The following is a 26,294-nucleotide window of genomic DNA, read 5'->3' as shown; positions in this document are numbered from 1 at the left end:
CAATTTGGCCTCAATGAGGAAAAAAAAAAAAAGTCCACCTGATCCTAAAACAGGCCATTGGTCAGACCCATAACATCCTAATACTACAGTTCCTATAGCATATAGCTATGGAAAGGGAGGGTGGTTTCAGCTAAAATGGAGCAACAGGGAGAAAGGCAAATCTGCTCCCATTTCCCTCCGGCTGGCCAATAGGCAGAAGAGCACCCATAGCGAGTCAGGGGGAAGGAACCTACCCACATGTACAGTCCCACTTTATTCTACAGCTGTCCAGCACCTTGAGGATCCAGATAAAATCTTCCACCTCTTAGGCTGGGTGGTTGGCAATTGAGGACAGAATTTGGTCCTGCAAAGTCTTGTCATTTGGAAGCTGTAGCAGGTGGAGATAGTTAGACACTAAACTCACAAATGAAGTGATACTGGATTATTATTAATCCATCAATCATTGTTGGTACTACTGTAGCACCCAGGAGCCCCAGTCATGGACCAGTGCCCTATTGTGTTGGATGCTCTGCAAAACAGAACAAAAAGATGATTCCTGCCCCTCGAAGAGTTTACACAGCTTGGGCGCAAGGGACCCTTTTACTCTGACTTGGTTTTTCTTCTAATTTGGATCTACTTGAAGTCACTGTAGTTAAATTAAAAAACTGGTTGACTGGATTTTGATACACAGAACAAGTGAGAGAACTCTAACAAGTGCTCCAAGTGAGCGCCTCATCTGCTCAGCATGGCATCAAGGTTAATGCCCTGCATAAGCATTAACATAAATTGCATCTTGCAGCTCAGTTATGCTCAATCCATACTACAGATTCTTTTTAGTTTATACAGAGACTTTTCAAACTATTTTACAGAAGATAGGATTTTAAGGCTTAAATTTCAATTACATAGATTCCTGTGGAGTATCAAGATTTACAAAGCTTATTGAGACAAAGGCATTTAGCATAGTTTAGCCTAGTCTCTTTTTTCCGGTCTTTGGTGCCTACTAATAAAAAGGAATAATAATTCTATTATTATGCAGATCAGAAGCAATCCAGTAAATTATTAAGAATTGCTCCTATCAAGATCATCTTTTTAGGTTTCCTATCTAGATCATCTTTTTAGGTTTCCTATCTAACGAGGTATTTGGAGGTCCTGTCACATACGAATCCATATGAAACCATCAAGATATGCACATGTCACTGGATAACCATATGGCTAGGTTATTATAACCCCTCTACTGCTACACTCCGCCCACTTCCAAATTGTTTTGGTAGACTCACTTTTTATCTAAAGTCTTGATTGTAACCTCTTTAGGGCAAGGACCAATCTTTTACTTGTTATTTGTTATTCTGCTAGGTACTTTACCAAATAAATCTCAATACTCAAGAGGTCCAGTACCTGAAGTCACTATTGCTAGTTACTCATATCATACTGTAACACAATCCGTGGCTGCACACATTCAAGTATCCAATCACCAATTAAAGTGCACACACGTCTGTTGTGTCAGCTATAGAACTCGGACCCTCTACTCCGAAATAACAGGTCCTACACCACCAGTAGTAAAAAGTTCTATACCAGGGTCGGCACCTTTCAGAAGTGGCCAAGTATTCATTTATTCACTGTAATTTAAGGTTTCGCATGCCAGTAACACATTTTGACATTTTTAGAAGGTCTCTCTCTATAAGTCTATATTATAAAACTAACCTATTGTTGTATGTAAAGTAAATAAGGTTTTTAAAATGTTTAAGAAGCTTAATTTAAAATTAAATTAAAATGCAGATCTTATCAGTTTAGTGTGATCCTTACCCTTGCTTTTCCTTGCTGAGTTTTCCAATGTCTGGCATGTATTTGGATACTTTAAGCTGCACACAGGCTTCTGAGTGATCAGTTGTTAACCACTCTGAACGTTGGTGGAGCTGGGCCCCCGCGCCCTGAATATTCCTGGAGCCCAGGCACCACGGGGCCATACAACTCACTGCTCCTGCCTTCCTCTGCTACAGGCTTCCTTTGCGACCTTGGGCCAGTCACTCAGCCTGTTTGGATATGTCTGCGCTGCAATAAATGGGCAGCAGCTGGCTCTGGCTTGCGGGGCTGAAAAGAGTGATGTAGATGCTGAGGCTCTGAGATCCCAGAAAGGGGCTCTACATTGCTAACTTTAGCCCTGCAAGCTCGAGTCAGCTGAGCCAGACTGAGTTTTTTATCATGGTGTGGATGTCTCCTTTGTGCCTTAGTTTCCCCTCTGTACAATGGGAACAACTGCTCTGCCCCGCATGGCTGCCAGGAGGGTAAGTGTCTTAAAAATAGCGAATTGCTCAGCTACTGCAGTGATGGGGGCCAGATAAGCCAGAGTCTCCAGGGCCAGACTGGACCACCAGCTTATTTAGCCTGGTCTCCAGCATGTCATAAGTCATCAGCAACTGAAATTAGACCAGGTGTAACAGCCAAAGCTACAGAAGGAAGTTACAAGATTGCACAGTGCACTGCAAAAAATGGAGAACCATTTACAGACGGAACCCCAGGCCGGCAGCAGAGTGCCACTGAAAATCAGCTCACGTGCCACCTTTGGCATGCGTGCCATAGGTTGCTGACCCCTGTTCTATACCATCTATGTATCAACCACTAGATGGAGACATGATGCACACTTGAGCAGATCTGATGTTCCATCCAGCTCTCACTTGAGGCCTAATCCAATGCCTATGTTAGTCCCAATGAATACAATGGAAATAGGATCAGACCCTCAGAGTCCAGCTGCTTATACTTGGCTTCATTCACAATTGTCAATGCTAAGAAAACTTTTCCAAGAGAAATGTATGCAAATATGCTGGGGTTGGGTTGCACGCAATGGTAAATTTTTGTACTTTACAAGCATTATGAATTATTGACACAACAGCCCTCTGAAGTGCAAAAGGTAAGCCTTATCATTTCTATTTTACCAACAGAGTAAGAGTGAAAATTTGAACAAATGAATCCCATTCTGTCAACTTTGTGCTTAGTCTACTAGGACCACATAACATCTCAAACTAGAGTTACTCCTCCTCTGTGGTCAGCCAGCTCAGCTGCACACAGTCTGCTGATCTGAAGCTTGGATTTGCCTGCAATACACACAAACAACACTGGACGTCCTGGGTAGCACGACCCTTCTTAATCGGATGTTTCTGGGGTCCTTCCTAAAAGATGAAGGGTATGTAGTGACAAGGGTATGGGTGATATGGTAGATGTGTTGAGAGGAAACTAAATAATCAGTGGCATCTGGAAGCAGGGCTGGCTCCAGGTCCCAGCGCAGGAAGCAGGTGCTTGGGGTGGACAATGGAAAGGGGCAGCACATCCAGGTCTTCGTCGGCAAGTCCTTCAGTCCCTCTGGGAGGGAAGGACTGGCCACCGAATTGCCGCCAAAGAATGAAGAGGCACGGTAGAGCAGCCACCAAAGTGCCGCCAATCGCGGCTTTATCTTTTTTTTTTTTTCTTTGCTGCTTGGGGCGGCAAAAAAGCTGGAGCTGGCCCTGTCTGGAAGAAGACAGCTACGAAACTTTACACTCCAGTGACTAATTTAAATGTTCAAGTTTAAACTCAGTGAAAGAGGCTAGGAACTAGTTTTTTTAAAAAATGAATACTGAGGTTAACCCTGACATTTCTAGTTCCCAAAATCTTCACAGGCCCCAAAGTTCAGCTCGGAAACATTGTCTAACCCCTGTAAATGGCATCAAGCCATGAATCACTAGGCATATGTCCACTGGTAATAACCTTTAGTGACAATTCTGTTCAGGCTTTCTTTCCCAATTAGCTGACCTATATTTGTTTTAAACAAATCCCAACATTTTCTACATCTCAAAGATTAGCCTTATTTCTATTAAAAAAAAAAAAGTCATGTTGTGTTCCAAATTCCTATAAGTCCTATTTTTCCTGTTGCATAGAGGTACCTATGGTAACATCCAGGAATTACTGTAAACCAGCAAAACCTGCATGTTTCCCTGAGCCCTGATGACATTTGTTTACCCACAATGCCATGATGTGGAAGTACTAATTCAGCTGCACAAGGTAATTCATATTCCCTTCGTCTCTTTCCTGGAGGGAGAACCAGCTTTGCCAACATAATGACATGACAAAGGCCATGTAAATCAGTGCAAACTCTGAAAATTAAGCACTTATTCCCAGACGGATACTTTCACATGTCCATGCTCTTTCTCTCTCTGGACAATAGATATTAGTGGCAGAAACACTGCAGTGTTCATGCTGCTTGAGCAGAAAGAGCTATTTAAATGTTTCAGAAGCAGCTTGATCTGCTACAAATGTAGATAGCACAGCAATGTTGCCATAGTGAACCACACTGGAGCAGGAGCCCAGACTCAGGAGAACAGGATGATGGCCAAAGTTATACCAAAATAGAAGGATTGCAGCAGAGTCGATCTAGTATTCTGCACCATAGTATAGAAACGATCATTGTATTTGTGGCTTTATAAAGAGCAGGACGGCTACCACTGGCCAGCATTTTTAATGAAGATCCTGTCTGAGCAAGAGCAAGCTCCATCACTTAGAATACAAAGTATAGGAATATGAACTGAATATTAAGAGCTTTTTAGGGAAAAGTTAGGCAGTGACAATGTTAATATAAATCTAAGTGAGAAGTACCTTAGCTACCAAAGAAAGACTCTCCAGTCAAGATATTCCCAAATCCTTATGCTAATGAATGGATAGTGAAGATTGGTGATTGATATCACTACGTTTGGTTTCAGCATAGCAGTTTACTGCTATATCAGTCCAGGGTGCTTGTAATCGTCCCAAGGACTCATTTCTCCATGCTGAAGTGACTAAACACACAGTGGATGTAAGATGCTTATTACAGAAAAAGAAGAGGATGAGGATCTCTTACTTTTGATGGTTTTCCCCCCAAACATTAAATGGGGGACTTAATTCTTTTAATATTAAACCAAAAAAACCCATAGTTCACAACCTTTACATGAAGTAAATGCTTTTATGAAAGAAGCAGAAGAGGAAAACAGTTTATCTGCTGCTTTCTGCTTGAGAGTCATATTCTGGGAGTGGTACCAAAATGTCTTGTTCTATTTATATGGAAAAAACCTCTGGTAAGACAATTCTGAATTAAGCTAGCATGGTGTTGAGCAAATGTAAAGACACTGGTCTTTGAATCAGAGTCTTTCATTATTTCAACTGCATCGAGGGGCTAGGAGAAAAAAATTGAATGTTTTCCTAACAAAACCTCAGCATTAGCAATGGTTTTGTTGGTATTTCTGATATAATTTCCTTTTGTTTGTTAGGCCTTGTCTATATGGGAAAGTTTTTTTAGTATAATCTAAGGTGCAAATTTAAAATTTATATAGTTCTACCTTCATAAAGCTCCTTGTTTATACACTAATATTCCAATACGAGTGCTTTTTTTGGTTTAGCTTATTTTCTTTAGGAAGGAGTTTTGCTAAATCAAAAAAAAAAAAATAAATAAAGCCACTCTTATGCCCAAAAGGTCCACACAGGGAGTTATATAAAAGATTCTTTAAATATATTACGAGCAAGAGAAAGACAAAGGAAATCATAGGTCCTCTACTTAGCAGGTATGGAGTACTAATAACTGTAACATCAAGGCGGCTGAGGTGTTTAATGCTTCAGTCTTCACTAAAAGGGTAACAGTGACCAAACTTTCAATACTATTAACAGCAGCAGGAGCAAGGGGGAAAAAACGAAAGCTAAAATAGGAAAAGAACAAGTTACCGCTAATTTATCTAAATATTCTTTATTTCAAGTTGGAAGATCCTAATGATATTCATCCTAGGGTATTTAAGGAAGTAGCTGAAGTAATCTCAGAACCATTAGCAAGTATCTTCAAGAACTCATGGAGGACTGAGAAGGGCAAACAAATATAGTACCTAACCTTTAAAAGGAGAACGAATGAGAACCCTGGAAGTATAGATTGGTCAGCCTAACTTTAATACCTGGAAATATGCTGGAACAAATTATTAAACAATCAAGTTGTAAGAATGTAGAGGAAAATAAGATTATAAATAATAGCCAGTATGGGTTTGTCAAGAACAAATCATGCCAAACCCACCTAATTTCCTTCTTTGACAGGGTTACTGACTTAGTGGATGTATAGGAAGCAGTATATGGGACCTTGATTTTAGGAAGGCTTTTGACTCAGCCCCAGGTGACATTCTCATAAGCAAGCCAGGGAAACATCGTCTAAATGAATTTACTATAAGGTGGGCACAACTTGTTGAAAGACAGTACTCAGAGTAGTTATCAATGGTTTGCTGTCAACCTGGTAGGGCATATCTAATGAAGTCCTGCAGGGGTCAGTCTTGGTTCTGCTACTATTCAATATTTTCTTTAATGACTTGGATAATGGAGTGGAAACTAAGCATATAAGATCTGCAGTTGACACTGAGCTGGGAGGAGTTTCAAGCACTGTGGAGGTCAGGATTAGAATTCAAAATGACCCCTGACAAATTGGAGAATTGGTCTGAAATGAACAAGATGAAATTCAGTACAGACAAGTGCAAAGTACTACACTTAGTAAGGAAAAAAAGTCAAATGACAACTACAAAATAGGAAACAGCTGGCTAGGTGGAGTACTACTGAAAAGGATCTGGAGGTTATAGTGAATCACAAATTGATAAGAGTCAACAATGTGATGCAATGGCAAAAAAGGCTAAAGAAGGGTGTATTAACAGAGGTATCATATGTAAGACAGAAGAGGTAATTGTCCTGCTCTATTCGGCACTGGCGATGCCTCAGCTGGAGTATTGTGTCAAAATCTGGACACCACCCTTTAGGAAAGATGTGGACAAACTGGAGAGCATCCAGAACAGAGCAACAAAAATGGTAAACAATTTAGAAAACCTGACCTGTGAGGAGAGATTACAAGAACTGGGTATATTTAGTGTGGAGAAAAGATGACTGCTATCGGGTCCCTCTTCAGTCTTCAAATATATTAAGGGCTGTTATAAAGAAGACTGAGATCAATTGTTCTCCATGTCCACTGAAGGTAGGGCAAAGAAGTGAAGGGCTTAAACTGCAGCAAGGGAGATTTAGGTTAGATATTAGGAAACGCTTTCTAATTTAAGAAGGGCAGTTGAACTATGGATTAGGCTTCCCAGGGAGATTGTGGAATCCCCATCGTAGGAGATTTTTAGGAACAGGTTAGACAAACACCAATCAGAGATGGTCTAGTTCACCTGGTCGTGCCTCAGCCGTGAGGGCTGGACCTGATGACTTTAAGGTTCCTTCAGCCCTACATTTCTATGCTCACCATATCAGTATAATTACACCACTTCAGGGCTTTAGAACTACCTGACACATTTTCCCCAACATAGTACCTTGTCTTTCATGTCCATGTGTAGAATGTGTCTTACTGAGTGCAATGAGGTTGTATCGTGAAAATGAGGGCAGAATTTGGTCCTAAATGTGTAAGGGTAGGAAATATGATGGAACAATCAGAGGGTAATAACTGAAAATTCAAAATAACACTTTGCCCAGAAATACATTTCCCTTTATCAAGGCAAAATAGTTTTTAAAACCCTTTGTCTTATCAGGAGAGCCTAAGTTCATTTAAGAGACAAGTGATTGAAAATAAGGTTCTCTCACATTTCTATTTTTTTAGTTACAGATATCTAGAAGAGCTCAAAGAAAAACATTTAAGTTATATTACCATCAACTTACTTGTATGAGGCGGCTTTGTGTTTTTGACTAAAATCAGGAGGCATTATAAAGAGTAAAGTGGTGCCAGAAAGGGCTGCAGGAAAGAATAGAAGAGCAGTATGATCCATCAGATAAAGCGTAAGACTGGGAGTAAGGAGACCGGATTTCTAATAGCAGTTCTGCCACTGACCTGCTGTGTGATCTTGTACAAGTTATTTCATTTCTGTGCTTTACTTCCTCATTTGAAAAGTGGAGGGTACTTATATTTTCTCACTTTTGTAAAGTGCTTTGAGAGATACAGATGAAAAATGTAATGTAAATATAAATTTTATTATGACTCAAAATAAATGAATGGCAAACTGGGCTAACATCACTCCCATGTGGGCCGGGGCCCCATTAACTCATCTAGTGTCAGGACTAGAGCCTAAAAGTCACTAAGTGGCAATAATCCCAAGTCTCACATGTGGTCAGAAGCAAATTCTTACTGGTGCCAATTAGTGCTCCCATGTTGTTTCTACCTGCAGCCAAATGGAACTCAGAAAGGTGCAAAATTGTTTCCTTCCTTTGAAAACAGACTCCAAGAAATCACTTGAAATCTCCCCCTACCAGCTGAGCAGCCCAGTGATAAATAAGAATGGAACCAACATCAGCAGCAACAGAAATTGGAAAATTAAAATGTAATCCATTTGGCCAAATGATCATAACAGGCAGTGACCGATAAAACCAAACCAAATTCTAGTGCATTCATAAAATATCATCATCCAATAAACTTGTAAAATCTGGTTCTGATCTCACTTTTACCCTGATATAACCTAATAGCCTTCAGTTACACTGGCATAAGTGAGACCAGAACCATGTCATCAGTGCTTTTAACATAAAGATTTAATTAAATTATGTACTTGATGCAGACATTAGTAAGTGAGGTTCTATAGCCTATGTTATGCAAAACTAGACAATGATAGTGGTGCCTTTAGGCCTTAAAATCCATTATAGTTTCTCTCATTTAAAACAGCATTTTACTCATGTCAGCAAGGGTGTTGCTCAAAGGTGATGGTTTACTGAAGCAATAAATAGATTACCACAATCCGGTTTTCTATCAGATTTCTCAAGTGCAGTCTCATGAAGTTTGACATCATCAGCTTCACTAGACTGTGTCATAAGATCCCAGCAGAGCAAAGCTATTAGAGTGCATGTAGATGGGGTAACCTAACAGATTAAATTAATGCAGTTGACTAAACCTCTGAGTAGAACACAGAGCCAGGCCATGAAGCATTTTTGCTGATACACATAATTGCTTTACATAGGCAGCATCTTGAGGGATTCATCAACTAATACTCAAAAGTGATGCATCATGTGGCTGTTTCTGTGCTCATGCCCATTTAAAAAGCTGGCAGCAGCCCCACACATGGTAGTCTGCCAATTTCAGCAGAGCATAGGTACCCCCCTAAAAATGGAATTAATATAGCCTGCATAAGGTAGAAAAATTACACTTCTGAGCCAAGAGGATCCTCTTGATAGTGAACATTATCAAATCATGGAAACAAGCTTCATTATGAGAGATCTCATCTGTTGTCACTTTTGGGTATTACACCATTGTAATAAGCCTTTATGCTGTATATTTCCAGTCTATTTCACCAGTGAAGATGCTGCAGGTGAAGATGGAAAGTTGCAACTCATTAGGAGGCATGATCGTATTATTCCAAGCATTTAAAACTTCACTTATTCCTTCAAGGTCTCCTTCATTGAAGCTGAAGCCATAAAATGAAGACGTTTTGTTTGTTTGTTTTTTTAAACTTTCCTTGGTAAAGCAAACCTATAAATCTTGAGAATACAGTTCAGGTCTTGGTGAAAACACAAATATGCATAAAGTGTCAAGTTCCATAAGCAACAAGAGGTCCCAAGATGTTGGCCGGATAACAGCATGATTTAAGGACTCTGCAACTCTTGAGTCCTCATCTTACAAGGAAAGAGGAAGGTGCTCTTTTTGTGCTGATGAAGACATTCTGAGTTAACATTCCATGCCAGAAGGTCTTTGCAAAGATTTGTAGGAGATGGCATGCAGTCATCAGCCAGTCATCCAACTCCTACTTGTTGCTTTGGTCTTTGGCTGCAATGTTTATTAAATACATTATGCCAAGTGAGATTGGCACCAACAGAGACTGAAGCTATCAAATGGATTCGTTGGTCGTTGACACTACTACTTTCACCATGTGCTAGGGGATGTGATTCCTACACTTATGTAACATTGATTGTGCACTAGCCTAAACAGGACACATACAAACAATACAATGCCACAGTATGATAAAGAATGACAGAGAATGAAATTTGTAATTCCTTGGCTTTCTGAAGTGAAGATCTTCTGTAGCAGAATATTAGAACACACACACAGGTGGTAACAGTGAGAATGAGAAGCTATAAGTATGAATATGATCCCTTCTACATGAGCACCTCATTCTAAGCATGATAAACATGCATGATCCTGAGTAACACAGTATATATATATATATATCCCCAAAGTGTGTTGCTGTTTGTTGCAAATGAGTAAACAATCATATTCTGTGAGGTATATGCTCCATGAAGAAGCAACGTTAGAGGGTAAAATATAGCCTTGTTGTAGAACTAAACAGGGGTACAATAGGAGAAGATAGCCTGTGTCATGTATGTCTTAACTAGAGCTAGGGAAACCTGAGTATGACCCAAGGGAGTAAGAAAATATAGAAACGGGTGACAGGAAAGCCTCAGATTGATCATACAGGATGTACTCACCTGAACCTAACAAACTATAACCTCAGTTTTCTAGAAGGAGAAAACATAAAAACCCTTAAACATGTTTGTTGTTATCTAATTTAAGCACATCTAATAGCACCGCTCGAACATGTTAATGTTAGCAGGATAGGCAAGTCTCCAGTTAAATTATATACACACACTTTCTGTCAGGTGCTCTCATCTCCCCTCAAAAAAATAATAAAAAAAAAAGTCAAGGCAGGCCAAGGTTTGGTATCTGTCTTTTATACGCAAAACTTAATCTCATTTCTAACATAAATGCCATCAAAGCAAGCACTGAAGTATTTCAACTAGAGCTAGACATCTTTATTCTTAATGCTTAAAAAAACATGAATTGACTAGGGATGAAACTGATCCCAATTTTCCCAAAGTTTAGAGGGGTTTGGATACAGGTTTTGGAATAGGACATTACAGAGATAAGAGCTAGTTAGAAAGTTTGGATTTAGCTACAATCTTCCCTAAGTGTATCCTAATATTTTGGCTAGGGCCCATCTGTAGAGCAGACAAGCAGCTGTGGCTCTGTTAGCCTACAAACACAGCCCTCCTTTTTCCCTCGTCTGGCATGTGGATATATCACTGTTCCCCTCAGCCCATGTGCATTTACATCTTTACACAATATGTGAGCCACCTTCCATGCACATTAGTGGGGAGAGGGGTCCCCATTCATGCTCCATGGCATACCAAAGGATATAACCAAAGCTAGAAGTAACATATTTGTAGACAAGGAATGTGTGAATTGGTGGGGGGTTACAAACCCAGAATTAGGTGTCATCGGTCCTGCGCCCTCGCTGTTTGGCATCTATAAAAATGTAAATTCTGATTAACTGGCTTTATATTCATTACCAATCTTTTCCTACCTACTATATTAAAGTTTGTCTGACATAACTCACCCAACAACAAATTAATTGTATGAGCTGCTCACAGTTTTATTTGTTACACAGCCAGGAAGCTAATTATGCAAGTTCAGAAGCATATGGAGCCCAAACATATTAACCCTTTTATGCAAGAATTCATATGCATTATATTCATTTGTCTGTTGTTGGCGGCATAGAGAAATTCCAGGATTCAAATGAACACAGAATCACTTTTCAATGTGCAATTCATATTAACTGCACGATTCAAAACAAATTATTTTAACTAATACTATCTAATAACTTCCAGTTTATTAGGGGAAACAATTGCACCTATCACTGATCTGTTTAAATGCATACTTTATAAAAAGTCTCATTGTGGCATGTAATCAACTGATTTTTTCACGAGGGTATTTTTAGAAAGAGCAATTAATATTAAAATCAGTCTGTTTAGAATTCATTAAAAAGGAGATGGAATTCTAAAGCATGCTGTTTCTCACAAATAGTGCAATTGATCTACCCATAAAGTGGATACTTAGGTTGCACAAAAGGTTAAGTATGAAACATTCCAAACATTTTAAAATGCACCTAAGTCAGAAAACAACTGTAGCCACTTCTAAATTACATTTCCCACTTATTTCCTACCATATACTTTATTTACAGTTTTACTTCCTGAGAGGCCTCAGGAGATGACCAGCTTGTTTCCATGAAGGTCTCAGATGACAGCAGTTATATAGTCTGATTACAGCATATTTCAGTGCAACACAAACAATATGATTGGGGACAGTCGAAAGAAGCAAACATATACACCAAATGTAAGTGTTCTCGCTCAGGAGTGTATGTCCAATGCCTGCTTCTTAACTGTACTTGTATCCAAATCCGGAATGCCACAGAAAAAGAACATTAGTTCTTAGGCCCCTAAAATAATCAGTATATTGTGTTTTATGTATATAAGCTTAGTAGTCTCACTCTAGACCCTATTTTCTCAAAATAAATTAATAGTGTCTGCTCAATAGGCCTAGGAGTGAAATAAATGGGGGTTGCTAGTTATGACAGAGATGTACATTTGAAGAACTGTGTTGGGAAAGGCACATGGCTATGCTTGATTCCAAGCATTGCTAATAGGTCCTGCTCCCACTGACAGTGAAGTCAATGACAAAGCTCACAATGTGTAGGATCAAGCCCTTAGTCTCCTCATCTGACGACTCTCTGAATTTGAACTATTTTTGAGTTAAGACATGGGTCAGCTCGACAGCCCTGGAGACTGGTCTCCCATTTTACCAGAGAACAGGAATGGCACAGGCAGTGGCAGAGGAAACTTTACATAATGCCTCAACAAAAGATGAAGCACCTCCAGGGGTAGAGAGAGGCATTCAAATCTCAGTGGCCTATTCAATCCTTAGCCTAGCCACTGAGACTGACCAGGGTGTTAGAGCTGATGATAATTACTTTCCAACAGAAACCTCACTTTCCATGGGAAATTTTGTGTAGGAAAATAATTCCCATCGCTACAGCTCCCCAACTCCTCAACAACCTGCCTATTGGGAGACCTCAGAGCTGGGGCTACAAGGCTTTTGGGCAGCTCATAAGGTGGACTGCCCTGGAGCCAGAGCTCACAGTCCCTCAGCAGTCTGGAAGCCCTGGCTCCCAAGCCCCAGGCTCTCCACACAGCAGGCTGCCAGAGCCCTCGACACCTTGGGGAGCCTCAAAAACATGTTGAACGGGTCAAAACAATGGGTCATTTTAATTTTTTCATAAAAAGATTTTGGGATTCCACTGGAAATTTCAGAATTTGGATTATTTGTCTCATTTCAGAATGATTTTCTTGTATAATTTCAGAATTCCCTGTGGAATGGGAATTTCAGTTTCCACACAGGTCTAGTGGAGTTCAGTGGCATGGCGCTTATTGTGATTTGGTTATCTGTGCACTAGGATCTGAACGGATGCTGCTAACAGGTGAAAGATTCCAAGACTCTCTAAAGGAGCAAATGCTTGCAACTCCCAACTCCATCTGAGATCAATGACAGAGAGATCAGGGTGGTTGCCCCTCAACTATCTCAATCTAGAATAGTCTGGGTTATGAAATACAGAGCATATTCACATACAGCTACAGGAAGAAGGAAGAAGAGTAATACAGTCTTCAGTCCTTTTTATAAAAACAATTTAAAAATAGAGAGGTGAGAGAACATTTCACTAAGGAAACAAACCATTCAAAACAAAGAGATGAAACACAACACACCACTGTGCAGGAAAAGTAATGTTTGATACGGATTCCTCAATTCGCTCTGCAGAGTGAAACAACAGTAAGACCTACAATGGCTTCGCGTCCTTTGAATTCTCACACGCCGTGAAGTATTTCAATACAGTGTCTGAACAAGAAAAGAAAAGTAAATACTGCTTTGCTGTCTGTTTCTTAGTGTCTTCAGGCATAAATGACTCCAGCAGTGAACCATTCCGATGTTACTGCCTCCAAACACACTATATATCAGGGAAATACATACCAATGAAATGTCCAAATAATATTTATAGAGGCTACTTGTTTTCCAAAAGTCTGCAAATAGGTTGGGTCAAATAAACTGCAGCCAATGACAAACAATGGATAAGGGAGCAGGAGTACTTACATAGGAGAAAAATCGTCCTTTAGACCTGTTAAAAAACACTGCACCAAAGAACACATGCATTATGCTTGGATGGTCGCTACTGAGCTAGACCTGAAACTCTACCATGTCTCAACAGGTCTCACTAGAAATAAGCAAGCTTCCACTGCTGAAAAGAGTCATTCAACGAACAACAAAACTGGCCACAAAATGTATTGGATGGATTATATTCAACCAGCGCTGCTGCTGTTCTCTTTTCGGGGATAGCACTGACAAGCTACTGGGAAGAGTCCAGCCAATTGCTGCATATTATGATTATGAACACTTCTATACAGAGGGTGTAATCAGCTCTATACATAAGGCCTGAGCTACAGCCCACTCAAGTCTTTGGTTCCTTTATTTATATCGCTTCCTGGCCGGGAGTGATGAGAATTTGTTGTGAGATTGTCATGAAGGAGTGCATTTTGAGAGGATGTTTATATAGATTCATTAGTCCTATCAGAAAGTTACTTCAGAAACAGTAGCCTGATGCTTATTTTTCCGGTCTCCATAAGCAATATTTAAAGATATACTGGCAAAGTTGAGAGGTCTGAAATTAGACCAACTTGCCATGGTTTGCTGGTCCAGGAACACATTGCGCCATTCCTTTGCTGTGTCTTCCTGCTTCATTTTTGTGAGCAGGAAGGATATTGGATTTTAGAAGACTCACGCTCTCATAAGAACTTATAAGACAAAGAAATCTTATATCATTGGGCTTTATTTAAAAAATCCCTTTAAAGACTGGAGATATAAATGCCCCCTCAAGCATTTATTAGTTTAGATTCCAGCTACTTTCTTTTTCCACTAGCTATCCTGCCCTGAGTTGTTCTGAACTCAGTGATATTTGCAGTCCTGTAGGTGAAGTCAGGGTTGCCCTTTCTTTTGTATCAGCTAATGCAATAAATATTCATGGAAGTTGTGCAGGGTTTTCAGGAATTACATCACAGCTGACTGGTTTACACTATGACTCTAAGCCCAAGTGTTATTCTCTCTGTTTCACAAATGTGGAAACAGAATCAGATGTGTCAAATGCTTTCCCTGAGACCACACAGGGTATGTCTACACAGCCTGGGTCAACAGACCTCATGCTTTAAAAACAGCTGTGTAGACAGAGCTTTGAAGTTGCAGCTCAGACTCTGATGCCTAGGGAGTTGGGTGGGCTTCAGAGCCTGGCTGAGCCACAACTCCAATGCACTGTCTACACAGCTATTTTTACAGCATTCCCGCAAGCCCCGCTCACCAAAGTCTGGGTGGGGAGGCTCGCCGCCATACGCTGTATACATATACCTGTAGTGACTCAATGTCAGAGTCTAGATTAAGCCTCAGGGTTGTCTGGCTTCTGGTGGTGTACTCAGACCCTTAGGCAATAGAGTATCAGCCAGTGAGTATTCTTCATTGTATTCAGGAAGAATGAAAGTTCTAGTGGCATCCACAGAAACAACATAGCAGTTTAGGAGACAAACTACTTGACTTACACACTGTATAATTTAGTTTACAGGCCAAAATTCCTAAAGGTGCTTCAGTTTATCTTTAAGAGTCAGTTCATTAGGAATTACTATGTTCTATTAGATGCTAAATCCTGGATGCAGCCCTAGTCATTTGGTGATCATTATTGAATGGCTGCAGCAGTAACAATCGAAATAGTGCAGCTAGCTTTACATTCTTCCCCACTACCAGAGCTGATGTCAGCAACAAGCTGGGCTGGGTGGAAATAGAAATAGGAGCACTGCTAACTCTCAGTTCACTTTTAAAGTCTAGTTTGACTATTACAGCACCATCTATGGTTATAAACCCAGTCTGGGTAAATCTGAGATTAGGCCTCTGTTAAGGGGTGCATGCACCTTTAGAGAACCCCTTGTGTCAGTGCATAATTTCACTGCATCCTGGGCTGCAGCACCTCCTGCAGGCTGTATGCCTCTCGCCGGGTCTTCCATGGCTCAGCCCTGTGGCCAAGTCACTTAAAGTTCAAACCCTGGGCTACTCAAATTCCAGATGATGTAAACAGAACATCTTTCATCCCTCCTGAGCTGGACTCACAGCTCTTTCTCACTCTTAGCGTGCGCGCACACACACACACACACACACACAGCCCCCTGGGAGTCCTAATGCAACAGCAACCGGTGTTCCACCCCTGCTGGGCTTTTTCTTTTAGTCCCTGTTTCTTGTATGCCCTGTCTCAGGAGCCTAAACTGCTCCCTGTGGGTCTCTTTTGTTCCCTGTTCCCTTTTTGAACACCAGACCCAGGACTTCCTTCCTGGATGCCTGACCCCTTGCTCCAGGGACCCATGACAGGAATTAGCACTATTTCTGTGGCTCAACTCACCAGCTACAATCAGACCCATACAGCCGGGCCTCTCCCAAGGCACACCACCAGTTCTCCTCTCTGAGCCAACAACCAGAGGTCCCCTATTGTCTCTCTTCCCCCCGGGTCTCTCTCAGTTTTTCTTCTGGGCTCCCCCAGTTATCTCAAAGTCCTAACTCAGGGCTCTTCCCATACAGGAGCCTGCACTTCTTACTGGAGGCTCCCACACAGCTTATACACCACGGCCTTCCCCACCAATAGAACTCTCATCATCCTGGGATTCCCCTTCCTATGTTGTACAAGCAAGAAGCTGACCAGTCAGCTGCTCCCTGGCTAGTTGGCTAAAGAGCCTCCACCTGGAGCACCTTCGTGCTCCCAGGTGTAGTTTACATAGCTGTCATAGGCTAGTTAGGCCTTGGTTCTCCCTGGCAGCCTCTCCTTCAAAAAAATGATTTCAAAGTGTTTTAATTATAACTTCAAGTGGATATCCAAAACATTTAGGTACTTAATCATTTGCATTTCTTTAAGTCTATCTGCTCTGTATAAATTGGATTGTTTCAGGGGCAGCTGTAAAGCAAGAATGATTGCTATTGAATATTCTGACATCATCTGTTTTAGCACTAATTAGTGGGGGTGGGGAATGAATGGATTACCTAAAACTTATCTAACACCTGAAAATGATCCTCTACCTTATACTGCATAAAAAAAATTGAAAAATATCTACCAAGCATTCTCCAAACAAAATAAATTTCATAGCATGAAACCCCCTATAGGAAAATACAATGGTAGCCTTGATTACTCCAAGCTACCAAATAGCTACAGAGTTCATTTGTCTTCATCAGTGACTTCAACATTTTGGGACATTTTTACTTCAATGGAGTTACACAAATCTACATCAGCCAAGAATCTGGCCCATTAAATCAAGTTCCTTGTTTCCACCCTAGACATTTGCATGGTTTCTCTACTGAATTGATAGGATCTAGCCCATGAAAAACAAGGAGATGTGGATGATTGATATACACACACACACACATTATATATATATTTTGCTATGTGCAACTTAGAGTGAGCTGGTATATAGAGGGACCAATATATTTTAAGGAAATAAATGACAAATGTTTGAAAAATACATGATAAGCTTATTTAAGGGACATTCTCCCACTCAATATTATATTTGTGCCAAAAGTTTATGTGGTACAAAATCTTACATTTGTACAAACAGCATAGGATTCTTTGCTTCATTACTGGTAAAAAATACATGGATTCTACAAGGGGCGTGCATCCAGCGAAGTGGGTATTCATCCATGAAACCTTATGCTCCAATATGTCTGTTAGTCTATAAGGTGCCACAGGACTCTTTGTTGCTTTTTACAGATCCAGACTAACACAGCCACCCCTCTGATACAAGGGGCACAGACATCAAAAGAAAAAAGGTTCCTTAAAATAAGGACCCTATTGGATACAAAGTAATATATTTTAGCATTGTTAAATTGTACCTTATTAGGGTTCTGTTTTCTGGTGTGTTTTTTTCTGGGGGCAGGGGGAAAGGAATATTATATTTGCTTATGTAACTAAATAACATACGATGGGAAGCTCCTACTTACCCAGGCAGAGCTGGATTAATGCAAGGGCTTTAGGGGCTGCAGCCCAGGGCCTCGGGCAAAGGGGGCCCCCGGTGCAGCAGGGCTCAGGCAAGCTGCCTGCATGCCATGGCCCCACGCCACTCCCGGAAGTGGCTGGCTGCTGGCATGTCTCTGGCATGAGGGGTGGGATGAGGAGACATCGCACGCTGCCCCCATCCCCAGCACCGTCCCTGCAGCTCCCATTGGCTGGGAACCACTGGGAGCTGTGGGGGCAGCGCTTACAGGTGCGGGCAGTGAAGGAGACATGCTGTTCCCCTCCCTGCAGGGGCTCGCAGATATGTGCCAGCAGCTGGCAGCTTCCAGGAGCAGCATGGGGCTATGGCAGTCAGTCTGCCTGCCTGAACTCTGCTGCATCGCCAGCCGGCCGGCCAGGAGCTGCCAGTGGTAAGTGCCTCCTGGTCGGAGCCTTCACCTCGCACCCCCTACCTCAGGTCAGAATCCCCTCCTACACCCAAACTCCCTCCCAGACCCCTCACCTCTCCTGCATCCCAACACTCTGCCCCAGCCTGGAACCCCCTCCTGCACCCAAACTGCCTCCCAGAAAGAAACTAATATAACAGCTGTTCTAAGGTAAGAAGTAGGCTATTTTGTATTAACAACTATATTTTACATGTTTTAAGACTGAATTGTAACCACAGAACAGCCTTATGTTAATTAAAAGGCAAGTTTAGTATAGCGTTAATAGCCTCGATGCCATAATTGTGATCATTTTCTTCTAATTAGGAAGAAGACTTATATACAGGGGCCCCACAAAATCTAATAGCCCCAGGCCCACAGGAGAGTTAATCCAGCCCTGTACCCAAGTATGTAAGTTGTGTTCTACAGCTCTCTGTAGTAGAGTTACTGCCAGAACCAGAGGCTTCTTATACAAGGGGGAAGGTTAATGTGAACTCTAGCCAATGGCTTTTGGGGAAATGCAGTTTAATAACTAAGTGACCATTTTGTTGTAGACATTTTATTGACTAAAGTAAAGAATGTGGTTTTACCAAAGGAATTTTATATTAAAGGGTTTGTATTAAACAGTCTGCAGCACCTGCAAGTTAAGTTGAGGGGGAAGTGTAGGGTTACCATATTTCGAGCCTCCAAAAGAAGGACACTCCACCGGCCCCCGGCCCCACCCCCAGCCCCACCCACGCCCCAACTCCGCCCCTTCCTCAAAGTCCCCGCCCCAACTCCGCCCCCTCCCCTGCTTCCCGCGAACATTTGATTCGCGGGAAGCCTGAAGCAGGTAAGGGGGGTGTGGGGGGAGGAGGAGCGGCCCAGGCTGCCCCCCCCCCCGCGTTTCCAGCCTGGGCCGGCCCCCGGCTGAGCACCCCCTGGCCCCGCCGGCCCCCGGCCCCCCAGCCGAGCATCCCCCGGCCTGCTCAGCACCCCCCAGCCCCGCCGGCCCGCTCAGCACCCCCCGGCCCGGCCCCCGATCCCCGGCCGAGCACCCCCCAGCCCTGCCAGCCCCCCGGCCCGCTCAGCACCCCCCAGCCCGGCCCCCGATCCCCAGCCGAGCACCCCCTGGCCCCGCCAGCCCCCGGACTCCCGGCCAAGCATCCCCCGGCCTGCTCAGCACCCCCCAGCCCCGCCGGCCCCCCGGCCCGCTCAGCACCCCCCAGCCCTGCCTCCGGACCCCACTTCTCCTACCTGGGCTCCAGCTGAGCTGCTCCTCCCCTCTCAGAATGTAAGAGCCGAGCTGGCTTCGGGCAGCCCTCCCCTGCCTCAGGACCCAGAGCTGGCTGGGCACGTCCCTTCCCCGGCTCCAACTGAGCTGCTCGGCTCCTCCCCCTGTGACTTACAGAGCCGAGCTGCCCGAGCCAGCGTTACCGGCTTCGGGCAGCCCCCCCCCCCCCCGCCTCCGGACCTTGCACCGCGGGAGCAGCTCAGCTGGAGCCGGGTAGGAGAAGTGCCTGGCTGGGGGCTCGGGGTCCGGAGGCGGGGGGGGCTGCCCGAAGCCAGTAGCGCTGGGTCGGGCAGCTTGGCTCTGTAAATCTGAGAGAGGAGGAGTGGAGCAGAGCCGCAGGGGGAGAGGAAGTGCCGGCCATTTTCCCGGACATGTGTGGCTTTTCGGCAATTCCCCCCGGACGGGGGTTTGATTGCTGAAAAGCCGGACATGTCCGGGAAAAACCGGACGTATGGTAACCCTAGGGAAGTGGTCATATGACGAAGGAGAATATAATTATTCCTATAAAGAGGGCAGAGTTACACAGACAAGGAAACATCTTTTAGTAGAGTTTAGAAATTGCTAAATCTAATGTGGAAGCAAGTAGAAGTCTGAGCTTAGCAGAAAACTGTAGGTAATTGATTTTATTGCTAGTTTATATTATGAATTAGTCCTCAACTCTTTAATTTAAAGTAATATTTTAGATATTTGTTCTTTGTAATAATTTTGAAATAAAAAGACACGTTTAAATACAATCCCTCCATATATCTTCAAGAAAATATCCCTTACAATATCTCACTTTGCTTACGCTCTACGGTCCAGTAATACATAAAAATTGGAACGATGTGATCTATATATAGGCCTGAAAATGGCATTCCTAGGCGTAGTGTAGGAATGTTACAAAGTAGGGCTCTAACTCTGCAATTTTACAACCAATTTCAGTAGAGAACTCTACACAATCCATCCACCCATTGTAAATTGTAAGGTTCCATCTTAACCTATCCATCAAAACCAGTTTTGACTTGTGGCAATACTCAATGTGAACTAGAACAGGTAACTATGCTTCCTGTACATTACAGTAGGTGAATTGTTTTTTTAATGGCAAAAGAATATTATTGTCATAATACGACTAAGCCAGGACTCCAGTTCCTCTACAGTGCTAACATGGTTATGCAACTGAAGTACTAAAACATCTACAGTGACTAATAATAAAAAAAAAATCATGTTTGTAGGTTACAAAGCTATCCACATAAAAAGTCTTGCTTAACCAACGGACACAGCAACATTTTATTTTAACCTTCAGAAATCAAAAGAACAAGTTCATGATTTATAATGGAAAAATCTCTCACTGTAACTGCAGACTTAATGGGATGTATATCATTCTAGGTATATTATTATAAAATGTCCTCAATTTTTCTGTTCTCGTCAAACATTATATTTGACACGTAACAGGTTTAATTTTACTTCAATTCCATTTAGCTTTAGTTCTAATGAAAACTTGAGACTACCTAATGATGTTTTTGATTTTCCTTTAAAGGGTTTTTTTTTACATTAGAAAAGAAGCAGCAATTTAGATTGCCACTTAAGTTTTGTATCCATTTGCCAATACTGTAGAAGTTACACATTAAATGAGATTTTTCTATAGCTAGGTATTTATATCATGTCCATCCACCTTCCAGACTATCTTCTTTCTTCTCCTTATGACAGCAATAATTGCAGTAGCAATAGTCTAGACTTTCCTGAACTTTCTTGGATCAAGCATGTGGAGCAGAAGAAACTAACAAATTTAAGCACCAAATGCACTATAAAGTAAAAAATGCGTACAGAAAACTAAGAAAAACAAAGGAGAGATGACTGGGTTTATTTGTTAGTTATGATACAAGAAAGAAGTTATGGGTTTGATGCTAGAATCATTGGGTGAAGTTCCATAGCCTTTATAGGAGGTCAGACAAGGTGAATACACTGGTCCCTTCTAGCCCTAAAAATGTATGACGATTATTCTCCTTTAAAATGTTCTCCCCTGGTAATTAACCAAAAACTGAGGAAGGCAATTGTCTATATTCTTTTAAATGTTTCCATTAATTAATGACTGAAGAGCAGATTCACCCCTGCACTGATGCCAGCACTAGCAGAGGGAAGAGCGTTTGTGCCTCCCCTAATCTAAAACAATTACAGGTTGCATAATATAAACAATTCTAGTTAGATACGAACCCTAACCATACCCCTGAATTCAATCCCTCCCAAATTTTTAGATTCCACAGTTCTAGCACAATGAAGAGAAGCCAAATATTCCTATATGAAAGGTAAATTCTTTTCTCATGTATGAGCTTCCAGTTCTCTGAGTGGAACTTGCTCCTAACTCTAAGATATAGGGTTTTTTTGGTAAATGATGCTTGTATAAAACTGCAGTTCAGACGGGCTGTATGAGCTCTACCAGCAGCGTCAGAGACTTCTGCTACTATTCCTTTAAGTGCAGTTTGTGTGAATAATTAAAGGAATAATTTGGCTCATTTATTATTTGTTTTATTAACTGAGATACCAGCTTGTTTTGTCTTCTCCCTGAAGTACCAACACATTTGGAGTTCACACTTTTAGTATTCAAAGTGTCTTAATTCAAGGAACAGCAGCTCAGGTCAAGACACTCCTATTCCAGGAAGGTGGTTTTGTGAACCCTATCACCTATGAACTCAGAATCGAGTATTATGCAATCATTCATTTGTGGCAAATCTGACCCTCTTCTCCACTGCCACAGAAGGCCAGCACCTTGCCATCAGTTTCCATGCACAAGCAATGCAGATGGATTTGGGGTAGCCAGGCAGAGGTGCACGCCCTCTGCACAGCCTGCAGATCAGCTCTCTGGTGACTCCAGGGCCACATGGATCATATGGAGATGGGGCATGGCCAAAGGTTTCAATGTTGTTAAATCTCCAGGGCTCCACCACAGAAGAAGTGTATTAGGGCAGTATTAGGGTTGCTACAGCCTGCAAAGCCATTCTATTCCCTGGAAGGAAAAAACTCCTTTTGTCCCACCACATCCATAATGCCCAAACCAGTTATTCTGTTTGGATTCTGGGCTGATGACTTGCATGTTAATACTTAGTCAAACAATTACATTTGCTGATACTTCCAAAATATTGTTTTGCAGAGGACCCTCCACTGATAATCAAAAGGCAGATGGTTTCAGACTGAACTAAGGTGTTTCATCTTGGAATAATCCACAGAACTACATATATAATGCTTATATTTGAAATGCTGACAGAAAAAAAAACAAGCCAGCTGTGCATACAGATGCAGCATGCAGCTATTAAACACAACCTAGCTTATTATTATTGAAATTAAATACAACAAAATAAAACTCATATGAAACTCAAAGATTAATTTGAGCCAGTTTGCAGGCCAGAGAAATCCTCATTGTTTCTTCACAAGTGACAATGAAAGCCTTATTGAAACTGCAGTTTTAAACTGATGAAACTGAGATAGAGTCATGGGTTTCGTTGAGCTCCCCGGGGTAAAATTCTGTTCTGGACTCACAAGCATAGCTCCCATCACCTTCAATGAGAACCGTGCATGGACAACTAACGGTGGAATTTGACTTTCGCGTTCTCTTCATTTCCCTTAACAGACACCATCTTGTATTTCACCTATGAAAAGTCAATTCCCTTAGCTAATTAGTAATTAATTTATACATAGAGATTCTTCTTCGGAACCACGATACATGTTGCAGTCCTGCCGCACTCACCCCATTCCTGGAAAAACACACACTTGTTTTAATACCACTGTGTGCGCACTGAAATCAGTCCCTTTCCTCACTATTTCCTGATTTGAATAAATATGGTCTTTAAAGAGCTCCCCTGAAACAATTAACATTTTAGACTCAATTCATTCAATATTCTTTGTAATATTCACAATCTCAATGAAATCATAGGAGAGGCAGAGGAAAACGCTCAGCTGGTTCTATCTGTCAAAATAATATTTTTTCATTTAGGAATACTGTAAAATGTTTTAGTTTTAACAAGTCCTATAGGAGGAACAACGTTTATGGGGTTGGCTCCTACTTACAATATGGGCATATTTTGATTTTCAGATTCCTTTTGGGTTTGACAAGCCTCAAACTCCTTGCATTGCTTTACATACTCTCAAAGGAATTAACCTTATTGCTTTGATACGCGGTATAGAGTGACGCTGTTTTTTATTACATTAATTAGTTATAATAAAACTGACCCAATTTACTAATTAGAGACAGTTGAAAGAAAACGTTTTAAGTTCTAGGAGGCTAGTAATTGCAGAGAACCTTACCAATACTAAGTCAACTTAGAGTCTACACCAATGGAAGTCCCTATAAAGATTGGTGGTGGTCTCCAGTGATAGAAACTCCATCAGGTGAAGTTGTGGCACAAAAAATGGCTGAAACAACTCTACCACCAGGGCACTCGCTGGAATTAACAGGGGCCAGCACTGTCCCAAAAGCATGCAGAGTTAGAGAGAGTGGCCAAAGAATTCAGTGCATGTAACCAACTGTCTTTGCCAGCTGGTTTCTTAAAGCGCCCTGATCACAACTTAAAGCGGACTTCCACTGAAGGAACACTGCAGGCAAGCAGGTGGTAAAAACTCTCCTTCCCACACTGCAGGAATCCCCACCCTGGGCACAGGAAGCCTGGTAATTTATACCTTCCTGTACTGCATCTAATCCTCTAAATGCTGTAATGTACCATAGGTTTTAAATTAAAATCAATAATGTTCCTTCTGCTATTTACAGACTAGATCACATCTGTTGCATAGCCTTTCAAACTCAGCATTTCAAACCTCCCCATCCAAAGGCTAATGCTCCCAAAACACTATAGAGGGAAACTGTTATTTAAGTAATGTACATATCTGAATGGAACATATATACTGACAGTAGCCTTTAATAGTTTATTTAGAATGGCTGTTGCTCTAAAGTTTTGTGGCTTTAGGAACACACTGGCTAATGGATTTAGTCTTCGGCATTTAAATTGCCTGCATGTTGTAGATGTTAGCTTAGTGACTCTATAAGCCTCTAAGTGTTTAAAAAAAGAAATCTATGCAAGACAGGAATCATACAGCATCCCTATGAATATCGAAGACCCTCTCAATATAGGCTAATCCACCTGCACACTCAATCAGTGTGAATTAATTTGAGTATCTCAGACAGCTATACACTTACCTAAATGTACCACCATTTCCAGGGGAACAAGTACCAGCTCCAAAGGGAACCATTTCTAACAGTGACATAGCTATAGAAATGCTGATTCTGAAGATAGTACATGCAAAATAATGTCACAGCGAAGTGGGTAGTCAGATGCAAGAGGTTACCTGCATTTGGATTTGGGCAATAGTTATTTTACTGCCCATGTGTCTCTTAAACAAGGTGACTGAATCTAATAACTACCATATATTTTAAAAAGACATTTCATTCTGATATTAAATACTAGTAACTGCTTATAAAATAATTCTCCCCTGTATTGATTAGTCACATTCAAAAGCAACAGATCTGTCCCAGGAAACAGCACAAAAACAAGGAGAGGATCTACTCACATTCCTTTGAGCCGTTGCCACATTTTCTCAGTGTGTCCTCCTATTTGGTACTTTAAAGAGGTGCCTTCCAGTTCCCGGGCTGTTTCAGTAGCTCTAGACCCCATGGTAAGTGTCCTACAGCAATACAGTTACAGTCAGGCTCAGCAGCAAGTAAAAGCATTCCTTAGTCCACTACAAACGTCAGAGGATCCACACGTTATACAGTAGCAGCTCTCATCTAGCAAAACATTTCAGAATTACAAAGCTAAGGAAAGCTTCTGGCTGAATTGCTATTCACTTTGATAGACAAATCCACTCTCTTTCTCCCCCTAAGCATACAGCACTATAAACAGCTCTTCTGACCTCACAAGTCTACTCCATACATGTGAGCCAGCTACTATACTACTCACTGACTGACTGCTCAAGCTCTTTCCCCATGCACTTCATTTGTTGTAGGGAGATGCACTGAAGCACAAAAGCTTCCTTAAAACGTATTAGCATTCATTGCCATGCAGGATAAATGTGAATGACTTTAGCAGTCCAGAAGAAAAACATTTTTTTTTTTTTTTTTTTTTGCTGTGCAGGTCGGAGAAGCAAGCTGCAATAGGAAAGCAGATGGTAGAAACCAATATCAGCTGCACCACCGTACGAAATGAATGCCTGCTTAAATGCCAGAGCTTTTGTCTCTTTAGATGATCCTGAATTGGTCTTCAATGAATAAATATCTACCAGCCTCTTAACAACATAACTGAACAAACGTTAAGTTGGGACTCTAAGACATGTATAAATCCCTTCAGAAGAGTAATCAGAGAGCTCTACAGGTTGTTATTGAAGGAATATGCTGTAATCATGACTATTCACCTTCTCCTAGCAACTCCACACAGTAGGCAACTGTCAATTTAACTGGTGGAAAATGCAGCAGCTGCAAGACAGCCTGCTCAATGAATCCTTTGGGACAATAGCTTGCGTGTGTCAAAATCTGATGTTGAACTGTTTGTGCATGCCAGAGAAAAAATTAAGTGCATGTAAAGACCAAAAGGAATGAGAACTAAGTGGTCTGCCAGCCATGCAGCAGATTGCCAGCTCTATCTCTACAGCGCAGACCCATGCGTTTAGTTGCACAGCCAAAGCTGCTGTTTCAATAGAACTGGGGTTAGTTCTGCATCGGTATATTTCATTGCTTGCTCAACTGTGTTTGCAGAGCTTTTCAAAATTTGATCTTCATTTTATAAACATCTTCCTTCTTGTTTTGTGAACAGACAAAGATCTGCAACT

General features: G+C 41.7%; 1 protein-coding gene across 4 annotated transcripts in view; it reads right to left on the bottom strand.

The window, feature by feature from the left end:
• PDE1A (phosphodiesterase 1A) overlaps positions 1 to 25,225 on the bottom strand; it is a 267,331-nt gene extending 242,106 nt beyond the window's left edge. For all 4 annotated transcript variants that reach the window (XM_054044523.1, XM_054044527.1, XM_054044525.1 and 1 more), the window contains exon 1: positions 25,041 to 25,225. In XM_054044523.1, coding sequence (XP_053900498.1) covers positions 25,041 to 25,144 — 104 coding nt within the window. In that variant the 5' untranslated portion in view covers positions 25,145 to 25,225. The remainder of the gene's footprint in view (positions 1 to 25,040) is intronic.
• Positions 25,226 to 26,294: the final 1,069 nt, after the last annotated feature.

The sequence above is a fragment of the Malaclemys terrapin genome, chromosome 11 (genome assembly GCF_027887155.1).
Source record: "Malaclemys terrapin pileata isolate rMalTer1 chromosome 11, rMalTer1.hap1, whole genome shotgun sequence".
Lineage (NCBI taxonomy): Eukaryota > Metazoa > Chordata > Testudines > Emydidae > Malaclemys > Malaclemys terrapin.
Note: the sequence above shows the minus strand (reverse complement) of the source record. Positions and strands in the feature narration are given on the sequence as shown.